This window comes from Pseudonaja textilis, chromosome 2 (genome assembly GCF_049901715.1).
Source record: "Pseudonaja textilis isolate UNSWEBS1 chromosome 2, rPseTex1.2, whole genome shotgun sequence".
Taxonomy (NCBI): domain Eukaryota; kingdom Metazoa; phylum Chordata; class Lepidosauria; order Squamata; family Elapidae; genus Pseudonaja; species Pseudonaja textilis.
In genome coordinates, this window is record NC_141991.1 from 122,340,043 (window position 1) to 122,353,331 (window position 13,289).

The window sequence follows — 13,289 nt, forward strand, 5'->3', positions numbered from 1 at the left end:
ATTACTGTCAGCCACCACTTTTGGCCATAAGGCCATATTGTCATAGGTGAAAATGCCCAAATACAGGATTGGTGGGAAAATGCCTACACAAAACCTTCAACAATATAGGTAGTTCTCGCTTAGCAACTCTTCAAAGTTACGATGGACCTTCCCAGATCTATTTATGACCTGGTGACAAAGTTCCAATGCCTGCAATCTCCTGCCCCCCACCATAGACATGTGATCACATTTTGGATGCTTGGCAAATGGCTTGCATTTATGGCTGTAGGTATGGTACCCCATGGTCACATTATCACCATTTTTGGCTGATTTCCGGTGTTTACTTCCGGCTTCTGGCAAAACACACGCATTGAAGAAAAGGGGGTTCATTTAATGACTGCCACAGAAAATGTTGTAAAATTGAGCACGGTCATTTGGTGACTGCTTAATGCCTGCCATGACTTATGATTATAAATCCAAACCCGATTACATTCATAAGGCAAGAACTACCTGAATTTCATAGGCATTAATACAATTGGATACCACTTTGACAAACAGCATCAGTGCTTCTCTCTCTCCTTCCCTCCATCTCTTTCTCCCTCTCACCGCTCTTTTATCTCTCCCTCCCCTCCTCCCTTTCTTCTTCTCTCCCTCCCTCTCTCTCTCTCTCTCTCTCTCTCTCACACACACACACACAGAGATCATAGCATCTTTCATATATGTTGACACCCAGCTTCTAAAATCCTCCACTTTTGAGCTGCATTCTCTTGAAATTCTGAGGAAATTCACTCCTCACACCTTTGGAGGGACCTTTAATGCTTTCTACATAGATCACTGTCTTTACTATCCTAGTCCTAGAGCCATCTTTAATGCTAACCTTCAACCTGAGGGCCTGTTTAATATAATTCTACTCACATGTCCATCATTCCCTTCTAGAATGAACAGATGAAGGGGAAGTTTCCTGCATCTATCCCAATTTTGCAGAAGATGCATTTTGATGGACACAGTTTGCTACTCTGACAATTCCCAGTCTTTATTTGTTTTTGCTATTTAAAAACTTTCTCACTGGTACAAACCTATAAAGAGCCAAATGCAAATTACTTATTTGTATTCTGCCTTTATTATTGAGTAAATAAGTTAATAACTCAAGGAAACACTCATACCTAGTACTACTCCCTCCTATTTTCTCCACAACAGCCCTGCAGGATGGATTGGACTGAGACAGAAGAACTGGTCCAAAGTCACATAGTTTGCTTTCATGCCTCAGGTAGGACTAGAACTCATAGTCTCCTGGTTTTTAGCCTGGTGCCTTAACCACTAGAGCAGACTCACTTTCCCAGTTTATAAACTAAACTCATAACCTCCCACCTTATAAACTAAACACTATTTGAGGCCTTGGAAGACATGATACTGTCAACATTTAACATGAATGGAAGCAGGTCCCAAGGGCAAGAAATCTGCTATTTTTCAATCAAATATATGGATGCTAATCCTGGCTGCCATGTAGAATCTGCCAACCAGGTATTAAACCGTCTAGGAAAGACTCGGCCCCTTTTCTTCAGCCTTGCAAATACCTCTTCCAGGATTTCCAATACTTGCAGAGAGCATCAGCCTGCCAAAGGCTTCGCTGGTGTGTCTGTCAAGTAAGCAGAGGGTTGGGCAAGTTACTCCCACACACTGACCCAAATCAGAAGCTGAACTAGGGTCATATCGAAGCCTCGTGGGACTTAATTCCTGCTGAGCTGCTCACGCGAACTGGTTGTCTGAAGAGTAAGAGAAGGTCATATGTTTATCAATAATGGATAAGCAATAATGGACCTCTGGCACGATCTGATTGCTGACGATAATAGAATAAATGAATTCATCATTCTGGGGCTCTGGGAAAGTCAGAATCTGAATTTGCATGAGTCGGGGTTGCAAACACAGCACGAAAGGAGCAAGTGAGAAAGGGCCTACTGCTTGATGCCAGAGCACATGCTTTGCCCTTGAAAGAGCGCTGGTTTTTCTCCAATTTAACTATCATCCAGTGCTCCAGTGGAAACCCATGAAGGGCAATCTCACTTTTACAGAAGCGACAGACCAACTTTGCAAGCGTGAGCTCCAAGTGTGAAAAAGGATCCGTCACTATTTAGCCAAAAGCGCTGCCTGCTTGCTCCATTCTAGTGTTTTTTTCTTCACTCCTTCACACATCCCAAAGTTATCCTGCAGCCCACAAAATCTCCACCCTGGAACTTTCATCTGGACACTGACAGGGCAAGGCTGATTTGCATCCAGAATACAGGAGGCCCTCAACTTACGACCACAATTGAGCCCAAAATTTCTGTTGCTAAGCGAGAAATCTGTTAAGTAAATTTTTTTCCCCATTTTACGGCTTTTCTTGCCACGTTTGTTTAGCGAATCACTGCAGTTATTAAATTAGTAACGCGGTTGTTAAGTGAATCTGGATTTCCCCATTGACTTTGCTGGACTGAAGGTCGCAAAAAGATTATCAGGTCGCCCTGGGACACTGCAATCGTCACGAATATGGACCACTTATCAATCATGTGACTCTTGGGGATGCTGCAATGGTCATAAGTGTGAAAAACTTTTTTTCAGCGCAGTGGTAACTGCGAACGATCACTAAATGAACTGTTGTAAGTTGAGGACTATCTGTATATTTCCCGTAGCTTGATCTTTCTAATCCTTAAAAGCTTTTGATTCAGCAGTGAAATCCCTCTGATGGAAAAAAAGGGACTCTGCTCTTTATGAGATGATGTTAAGGAAGAGGCAGGGAGGAAAAAGCACGTGCAAAACCAGGCTGCAATCTCTTCTTTTTGCCAGGAAAAAAAAAGACCGAAGTGGAATGCTAATCAAAAGATGCCGTTACTGACAGAACATCCTCTGGATCTCTCTCACAGAATCCCCTCAGGCTGGGCCTTTGAAAGCCTTTAATGGAAGGCAATCTTTAATTTGCTACAAAAACCTTCAGCGGATGATTTTTGACCAGCAAAGACCTGTCGAAAATTCCAAGAACTTTTGCATTTTTCCCTTAGTCACCGATGGGTTCCGGCGATGAAGTTGTTGCAGATTTCATCCTACGTATCTCACGTTGCTTTTAACGTCTCTGCAGTGGAAAAGGAAACATACCCACCGAGGCTAGCCCAGTATTTGCAAGATGGAATTCAGAAAACAAGATTGGAGACACTTTAAATGCTAGACGTTCAGGGAGCTATAATTAGGGAGGGTTAAAAGCTGGTTTGCTTCTGAAAGGCTGGTTCCGGTCTCTTGTGTAATATTAAATGCAGCTTCTTCTCTCTAATTACATGTATTGTTAAACACAGCTTTCCCAGGTAATAATACCAGGCTTTATGATTACTCCCTGGGAAAGAAATCCAGCAAGTCAAATGTCTTTAAATATTAAGGATGGGTACAAGAGTTAAGGAATCTGATACTTCCACTGGGACTGTGTACAAAATCCTCCTGTAATCACCCTATATTCCTGGGAAATCTGAATTCTGGGCCAACATGGACCTCAGTCTTGCAAAGAACTAGGAGTTGGGGGGATTAAACCATCACCAAACCTCCCTTCTCTTAGCTAATATAAGCCTATGACAGGAGACTATCGGCTTCTCGGTCTCAAAAATGCATTGCGTGACTTGAAAAATTTGGAAGCACCACTGGGCTTTGGGGTCTTTCATGCCTTATTTTTAAATGCTTTATGTTACTGCTCTCTAAATGACAATCTTAGCCAATCACAGCAATAGGGCAGGTACAACTCTCTGAACTGCTGCAGGAATCTAAAGTCACTTATTTTGCTCACTCATCTAGAGGCTTAAGCTATTACATGCAAATAATTGTCCTCTCTATTTTCTATCGGATCTTGCTTAATTTAATGGAAGAGAACTTGCCTTCAATATTTTTTTTAAAGAAGAAGATAATTTTGCACAGTCTCTCATGGCTGGCATGCTGCTTTCTTGCAGTTTATTTAGTTACAAGGTGGACTAACAGTGTATGAATAAATGTCTATGACACATAAATGTGTATGAATAAATGTCTATGAAAACCAGGTCGTGGTTGTCCCCAAGGTGCTTTTTCAAAAGGCAACTGGACCTTGTTTTTCTTTGAAGACCTTTCGCTTCTCATCCAAGACGCTTCTTCCGTTCTGACTGATAGGTGGATAAATCCTTGCATCCTCCATCATTCAGTCAGAACGGAAGAAGCGTCTTGGATGAGAAGCAAAAGGTCTTCAAGGAAAAACAAGGCCCAGTTGCCTTTTGAAAAAGCACTTGGACCGTACAGCCATCTCTATAGCAATCAGCAGCCTTCCTGGCTTCCTAGATTTCAATTAGATAGTAGGGAAGCCATCGAAAGGGGATTCTTTGGGAGATATAAATTGCCAAGGAGGTTTCAAAAGGGGTGCAGTCACAGCAGCAGGAGCCACCTGTAGTAGCTCAGTCAAAAAAGTGAGCTCAGAAACATCAAGAGACATTCAAACGTTGTTCTCAAGCTCCCTGAGGATGGGAGGGGAAAAAGAATCCAGAAGCTGCTTTCATAGGGGAAGAAAAAAAAATGAAAAAAAAATTGGATCCATGTTTTGTGGTCCTTTGTTCCTATCAGTTGAAGTTTATTTCTGTAATCTCTGAAGTGATCTTTCTGAAATGTTAAACTGCGATGTGATTATGGTAATAATCCTTCCATCCTATGAGGAACCTGTGGGCTCTTTTACTTGCACAGAGGCAGCCACTTTGAGTGATGCACCCGCATTAGAAGTGCAGGAAGAAATCTTTCTATAAATAAAAATACCAATCAATAAAAGTGCCAGTAAGAGCAGCAGAAATCTGGGAGATTTACTCCTACGAACTTGTACTTAGGAGTAAATCCTGTCAACTTCAGTAGGGCTATCTTAATCCATCCTTGAACCTAGCTTCCATGTACTCACCCCTAACTCTCATCTTATTTAGCTGTTTATGTTTCAGGATCTAGCCACAAGAGATGCTAGATATTCAGTATCCCATATGGGATGACAGGGTTCTTGTTTAAGACTACATTCGCACAATGCTGTTAGGCACAAACTTTCGTATAGAAGTCGAGCACACCCAACTCATAGTTAATGTCTGGTTCGGTGTGCAAAGCCTGAAAATGGGGTTAGCTGAATGAATGGCAATTTGTTTATTGATATGAGAGACTATGCGTAGCTCAGGGTTGAACTGCGCTTGGTGCTTTCTGAGCTTGGTTGCAAAACCTCAGAGCTTATTTATTTAATTTTTAAAATTGCCCATCTCCTTCACAGACATTTAGCTATGGGATATGAGTCATGCCAACACAACCAGAGGTGGTATTCAGCAAGTTCTGACCAGTTCTGGAGAACCAGTAGCGGAAATTTTAAGTAGTTTGGACAACTGGCAAATACCACCTCTGACTGGCCCTGCCCCCATCTATTCTTTGCCTCCCAAGTCCCAGCTGATCAGCTGGGTCTTCTTTTGTTGCCCTGCATACAGGAGAATGGAGCTGGAAAGCTGGTTAGCAGGGTGGGAAGGGAATGGGGATTTTGCAGCAACCTTTCCCCAGGAGTGGGGAGGGAATAGAGATTTTACAGTAACCTTCCCCTGCCATGCACACCAAGCCACACCACACCACGCCCACCAAGCCCAGAGAACCGGTAGTAAAAAAAATTTGAATCCCACCACTGAATACAACCATTGTATAGCAATAGCGCAGATTCATATATTGCTACATAGTGCTTTATAGCACTCTAGGGGAGGTTTACAATGTCAGAGTATTGCCCCCAACCATCTGGGTCCTTATTTTACCAACTTTGGAAGGATAGAAGGCTGAGTGAACTTTGAGCTGGTCAGGATTGAACTCCTGGCTGTGGGCAGAGTCAGCTTGTAACATTGCATTCTAATCACTGCACCACCACGGCTCCGTATAAGATCTTGGGGATTAAGATTGCATGAGAAACAAATAGAGGGGGTTTCAATGAGATTGTGCAATGCACTGTCCCTGAAAAATGCTGAGCATGAGTGTAATCCAATCACCCTGGGACCACAGATGAACACACCTCTGCAGAAAGTATTCAGTAACTATTATGCATCATGGTCACACTCACTTTGGGCCTATAGACTTACCTTCCTTTTCCCTAAACGAACCTGCCTTATATTGCAGCATAAATAGAGCCAGGCCCAGAGGATTGTACAATAGTTTAAGTTAGCTTGTTATGGCTCTTTTGCCCAACCTTCCACATAATTCCCCATGTCCATATAATTGTGTTTTCCATTTAATGAGTAGAAAAACCAGGGAGTGGGATTCAGCCGGTTCGGACCGGTTCACATGAACAGGATGTTAAATTTACATCTGGTTCGCCAAACTGGTAGTTGAACTGACTGGCTCACCCTGCCCCACCCCTCCCAGGAGTCTCCACATGGCTTGCTTTGGATGTAGGTAAGTGCAGAGTCCGTGTGCAGAGGCAAAAAGTGGGCCTGTTTCTGGCTTCCGGACGGCCTCTGGACCCTGGGGGAGGCTGTTTCCACCCTCCCCGAGACCCAAGGGAAGCCTTTGGACCCTGAGGAAGGCAAAAAAAACAGCCCTCCCAGAAGTTCCGGAAGTCCAGAAATGGGCCTCTGGAGCCGGGGGGAGGCCATTTTCCCCTTCCCTCCCAGAGGCCTGAGGGAAGCCTCCAGACCCTGGGGAAGGTGAAAAACGGCCCTCCTGGAAGTTCCTGTAGGCCATGCCCACCCAGCAACCCGGCAGTGAACCGGTTGCTGGGATTTTTGAATTCCACCCCTGGGGAAAAAAACCCACCCAGCTCTGGAGACAGGGGTTTTTCACGCTAAGCGCCATCTACTGCATGATCTGAACCTACCTTTCTAGCATGCTTCTGCCCTTTGTTTGGTTCGCTCTGTGTTCTGGTCAGGAAAGGCTGCTCAGCAGGGGGCTGATGACTTGGCAACTTTGGCTGTGGATCGCTGGTTGGAGTAGAAGATGAACCTTGGTTCCTTCCCTCTCTAGGGTTCTATAATGCAGGAAGTGATGGGATGCATGGATAGGAAGAAAGTAAGAAACAGCATATGGGTTTTCTGTCTGCCACTTGGGCAGAGGTTAACTTAAAATGCTAACAAAATACAGCAACTCCTTTCTTCAATGGATCAGATGTCATCACTCAAGATGTCTGTTGTACAATCAAGCTTTTATCACCCCAGTCTATCAGATTAGGGAACTCAAGGTGGACAGCTCTCAGTTGGGCAGAGGGTGAGAGGGGTATTTCTCATATGACAACTAAAAATATCAATCCTGAATGAACAAATTGACAGTTTAGAGCAGGGGTCTCCAACCTTGGCAACTTTAAGCCTGGAGGACTTCAACTCCCAGAATTCAGAGTCATCGTGCAGGTGATTCCCATACAAAGTTCACCAAAACCTGTAATGGATTTCTAAGTTCCATGGTGTTTTTTTTTTTTCCAGATAGGCTGGGAAGTGAGATTTGGGTCTGGAATTCCCAAATTCCAGGATTTCAAAGGGTTCAGAGATGAAGGGCCTTGTTGCTTCTCCAAGATAACAAACCAAGCCCAAAAGAGTCCATCTGAACATAGGAGATTATACCTGACGGAGTGCTATTTCACCCTATGTCAGCAATATCCATAAATATTCATTTCTCCATTGGTTTTTACCTGGCATTTTATGAGAATTCCTTTCCATGTGTGCACTGCCCATCTAAGCCCATTTCTAATCTGCCATGATTCCTATCTGTGGAATCCTAGCAACTTGTGAAGTCGCTGGGGTTTATTCACAAAGAGACTCTAGCATCCCTTTTGAGGATGCCATAAATCTGAAGTTGCTTCCATGAAACAGCCCAACTAGTTATACAAGCCTAAAACTAAACCGCTTAGGTTTGCCTTAAGATTACACCACAGCCTGGTCTTCTCCAACAAATGTGTTGATGGGCTAGATGGAAGAATTCAACTCCCATAACTTGTCAATCAGCATGCAAGACCTGAAATCGGAAAAGGCTGTTGGGAGACTGTCTTTATGGTACAGATATCTTTAACACGTAACAGGACATGCTCCATTTCTTGAACTGCAAAAAAGTCTCTCAAGAAAAACACCTTCTAAACTTTTGGATAATGCTCGGTTTAACGTGCCAAGTTGGTTTCGTACATGAACAAGGGATGGGGTTTAGTGCACAGAGATATACTCTATTAGTTCAGAGACCTGGGCTTGAACCATGGTTTACAGGCCTTCAATCTAAAAAAGTCCTTTCATATTATTTTCTCAGCTGACTTCCCCCAGTCCCTCATATTTCAGATAATGGCAGGGAGATTCTTAGTTCGCAAAGAGGCCTCTTGGCACTTCAAGATGACTCCATTCCCTAAAACAGTTTTTCCTAATGAGATGCCCTCCAAACATCTGGATTACAATGTCTGTAGTTAGACCAAAGACGCATCTTACCTGTTTAGTGCAGCTGAGGAGCGTGCATGAATGGGTGGGAAACCCAGCTATTGAGACAGGGGGCTTATGCAAAACGGGCAGCTATATCATTTGCATGGGAGGTCTGAGATTTTCCAAAGGTTTTTCTTTTAGTTTGGAGGGGAAGATCTTTGGTTAGTTGGTTGCTTTTTTTTAATTAAGCCAAGCTATTTCAGCTTTAAGACTATCGCTTCCATGCTACTACATTGCTGACTTCTGGCAATCCTGTTAATTTTTTTTAAAGGCTCTAGAATCTACAGAAAATAGGTTTGGGAACTGCAGGAGCCTTCAGAGTTCACAGACTTCACAGCCCTGCCCTATAACCCATACCAATTGCTGCCCATTGCCAGGAGAAAAAAAATGAGCAAGAACTGTAGTGGTGCCCCATTCAGACAAAATAAACTTCCTTGAATCTTCTGATGCAGCCCATTTCTTTAAAATGATGAAGCATTTATTGAGGAGCTGGGAGAGTTTTGCACACCCCTCACAGAGTGAAACCTGAGGAAGGGTCACACGGATTCCCCTAGGGAGAAGCAAAATGGAATCACTAAGTGTATGAATACTTGGCTTGTTTTTCCAGTGGTCCATTTTCAGAAACACATAGTGCAGAAAAGAGAGGTCTTCTTTAAAATCCTGCCAGAATGAGCATCCACAGAATTACTCCTCTGAACAAGACAATTCACTGTATAGAACAGATGCTTAAATATATGTGCGGTCTATCCCTGGGACCTCTTAGCAATTCATCTTGCAACAACAATGGGTAAGAGCAAAGCAGGACATCTTTAAATCTACCAGAATACACTTGTGACGATGAAGGCGTCCACAAAGGAATGGACGAAGAATGCATCCACAAAGAAAGATGCCATAGTTGGTTAAATAATAAGGTTCTCTGTTTAAGAATCTTTAGAGATTAAGGCTTAAAACTAAGTAAGGCTGCTTAGTAAGATTGGAAGTTCACATTTAACGCACAATGTCACAGTGAATGAACATGCATATGGACACATTCTAAGCAGGCTGTGGGGCTTCAGATAAATGTAGTTTTGGCAAGAAGTTTTCAGAAATTCTAAAAGCCATTTCTTTTAGATTGATGAAAGAAAGAAAGAAAGAAAGAAAGAAAGAAAGAAAGAAAGAAAGAAAGAAAGAAAGAAAGAAAGAAAGAAAGAAAGAAAGAAAGAAAGAATTCTTTATTGGCCAAGTGTGATTGGACACACAAGGAATTTGTCTTGGTGCATGCGCTCTCAGTGTACATAAAAGAAAAGATACATTTGTCAATGTTAACATTAACAAAGGAATAAATAAATTGGCAGAGATGAGAGTAGTAACCTGTAGCTCCGGCATACATGTTGGGGGAGAGAAGTGATAAAAGCACACATCATGACACAAACCCCTTCGTTTCGGTACTGATATCAGAACACAAGTATGAAAGACTGAGGTTTGCATCATGATGTCATTGCACACATGTCATAGTAGTTTGCACTTATGGCTTGCAGTGAAATCAATACAATTATATTGGGAATTCCCTGAAGGAGTGGTTCTCAATGTGTGGTCCGCAGAGCCTTGGTGGGGGAAGGGGGTGCAATGTCATCACAGAGGATCCAGGAAGGCTTGAAAAAAATGTTATGATATAAATCTTGACTTAAGTCTTGGGGTTCCATGGACCATGGTCCATGGCCACAAAAGGTATTTAAATGGGGCCCACACTGAAAAAAAGATTGAAAACCACTGTTCTAAAGAATTCAGAACTTGTTTCAGAAGTCCTTGCAAATTATACTGTATCGTGTTACATATTAATGTTCTCATGTCATCAACCAGAGTAAGTTAAGGGAAGGACATTAATGCAATGTACAACAGGAAGCAGTCATTCAGCCAGAGAGGCAGAGTGGCAATGCGTGATAAGCCTGAAGCAATTATCCAGCATTGAAGTAGGAAGTAACAATAGTCTAGAAGACTGAAACACTGGTTTAGCAGGGTTTACACATGACATTAAAGTATGTCTGTTTTAACCCTGCTTTGTTGAATAAATCATTATGGTTGGGTTCACGTATCAGATCCCTCCAAGCAAAGTATGAATTTCCATGATGAATGAAGCCAACCACCATTCTAATTTTCTATGAAATCTAAGTAAGCGATTTATGGAACCTGTTTGGTCCTCAAAGCAAACCCTGCAAGACAAGTAGGTGAGCCTAAGAGATGGGATGGGCAAAGATCATCCAATGTGTTGTGCAGCTCAGTAAGAGCCATGTGTGAGGCCAAAATAGTCCCAGTATATGAGATGTGTTGACATTCTGTCCTTTTTTATTGCAATTGCTCATTCAATTTTAACTCAGTTGTTGAGATGCAGGCCAATAACCGCCACTCCTGCACATATATAATTGCAGCCAGTCTATCTTTCTATGACCCAGACAGGTATTTCCCAACCAATGAATTTTTAGCAATTCAACGCTGACAGGGGAGTTCTGAAAGACCACACATCTGGAAGTTTCCTGGTTTGAGAAACACTTTTGACTATTTTAGGCTGTTGTTAGTAACAAGCATCTGAGAGAAAAGATACATTCAATTTAAAAAGCGCTTCTTAAGCCTCATCATTAAAACCAAGAAATGCATCTGGTTTTTTGTTTTTTTACTAGCTTTTCCTAACCTGGTGCCTCCGGTTGCAAAAGGACTTCAACTTCCATAATCTCCAGGGTGGCTGTTGTGCTGTTCAACATATTCAGAAGCACCAGGTTGGGAAAGGCGAAATATGCTTTTAATGGGAGGGGGGAAACACCACTGGCCATTGTATTTCTTATTCAGCGTCCCAGAGATTGAAAAGGGAGAGGAGGAAAGAAATCCCTCTTCCCCACCCCGGCTAAAAAAAAATAAACCCTCTGGTCCTGTGCACACTTTCCGACTGGTGAATTGAGCGAGGCTACTTCCCCGGCAACCTGGCTCGGGAAACCCCCAAACATTCCGGGAAGTATCTCCCGACTTTTCTCTTGCTATTTAAAAATCAAATCAAAGAAAGAAATCCAAGTTCCCTCTCTGGGATGCTAAGGTTTCCTTTTCAAGAGCTCGAAGCCCCCGGAGGGGCGAGCGACCCCCGTCGGCACTTACGTCCTCTGCAGCGCCGGGAAAGCCCTCCTCCTCCGCGCTCTCCAAGACTTCGATCGCTTCTGCCTCGGAGCAGGCGGCCACGGCGGGGGAAGGTTTGGCAGCTCGGGCCGGCTCCGGCAATCCGTCTCCCATCCTGGGCAGCGGCAGACGAGGCCTCAGCCGCCGATCCCCCCTCTCCACCGTTCCCGCTCGGGTGCTCCTTCCTTCTCGGGACCGCGGCCGGCCGAGAAAGGGACGAGCGCGCCCCAACTTTCAAAGCCGGCTCCGCAGCGCGCGGTTGTCCCGACGCCCTTCCATTGCCGCTGGCAGCCCGGGGCAGAGGCGAGGTGGCTCTCAGGAGCGGTAACCGTGCAGGGCGCGATCGGCTTCCCCCGCGGGCATGGTCGGTCGGCCTGGCTTGCCTCGGCTCCGAGTCCAAGGGGGCTGCTTCGGGATCCGCGAAACACTTGGAAAAAGAGCCGGGAGACTCGGCCAAACTTTGGTCACTCCGGCAGCGTCCTGTGTGCGCTTCCCACCAGCAAGGGCGAGCGTTTCAAAGCACCGTCGGGCACGGAGTCCGCGCCGTCCCCGCCGCCGCCGCCGCTTTAGTCTCCCGGGAAGCCGCGCCGCGCCACGCGGGAAAAGGAGCCCCGCTCTTCCGTGGCGTCCCCGGAGCCATCGCCGCCTTCATCCCTCCCCTTTTCCTGCCTAGGAAACGGGGGCCGCGCTCCTTCCCAAGATTGGCAGCAGGGCGCCTCTCCCCACACTCCCCACCCCGGCTGGCCCACCCTTCGGGGCTGCAGCCCGGGAGGCCCAGGCAAGAGATTTCCTAGCCTGGGATGGGATCCCGGGGAGAAGCTCGCTCGCTCGCTCGCCCGCCCGCCCGCCCGCCCAGAGTTGCCAAGCCTTCTCCCGGCCGAGAGGCAGCTTCCTCTTGCTGCGTTTCCAGGCGCTGCAGAGGCGCACAACTTTCCGTCGGCTGTCCCTGGATTGCGGGCGGATCTGGGGCTCTCCGCGGTCGGATATGCAGCCGCGGTCGGAGTGCCTCTCCGGCAGCAAAGCGCCGCAACCCGTCAGCCCGAGTCAGGCGAGGGCATGCGTGCGAAGAGCGCCAGCCCTTTCTCCTTCTCTTCTCCAGTGACCTTGCAAAAAAAAACCAAAAAAAGGGGGGAGGGAAGGGTCTACCTCCCAGATGCTTCCCAACCTCCCGGCGTTGTCAGATTGGCGATCTCGACGACCTCTGGATGAGCCGGCAACTCGGCGACCCTCCCGGGACACCCGCGCAAAGAACGTGGCCGGCTTGTTGCCCTAAGTCCGCTTTGCGGAAGGCGAAGTAGCCGATGGCTGCGAGAACTCAACGGCCATCGCTTCCAGCAACCCCGGCAGGGAAAAACGATCGGCTCCCAGCCGGGACGAAACGGCAGCAAAGGCAACGAGGCGAAGAACCGACGCTCCGAGCCGGCTGTGGCTCTCGACAGCACGTGGGTTGCCCGGGCTGGCATCTCTCAAGCCCGAGGCTGGCGGGGGGAGGAGGAGGGGGGGGGCGCTTAGAGGGAGCGAGCGAAGCGCGTCCTCGCCGCCGGCACCGGCTGCAGGAGCGCTGTTTGCTGCATTGCTTCGCCGCCGCCGCCGCCGCCGCGGGGATTTTGCTTCTCAGAGCGGTTTGGCCAAGCGGAGGATTTGCGATTGCCTGCAGGATCTGAGGGGACGGGAATAAGACAGGACGGGACCCGACGTGCCCTTCCTGGACGCCAGCCCAGCAGCCTCCCGTCCCTTCCCTCTAGGACTGCGGGCAGA

At 46.2% G+C, this 13,289-nt stretch overlaps 1 protein-coding gene across 1 annotated transcript in view; it reads right to left on the reverse strand.

Moving 5' to 3' along the window:
• RHBDL3 (rhomboid like 3) overlaps nt 1-12,642 on the reverse strand; it is a 127,975-nt gene extending 115,333 nt beyond the window's left edge. The window contains exons 1-2 of the mRNA XM_026711171.2: nt 11,514-12,642; nt 6,821-6,970 (exon numbers count right to left, since the gene is read on the reverse strand). Of these exons, the coding sequence (XP_026566956.1) occupies nt 6,821-6,970; nt 11,514-11,645 (282 nt within the window). The 5' untranslated portion in view covers nt 11,646-12,642. The remainder of the gene's footprint in view (nt 1-6,820; nt 6,971-11,513) is intronic.
• Nucleotides 12,643-13,289: the final 647 nt, after the last annotated feature.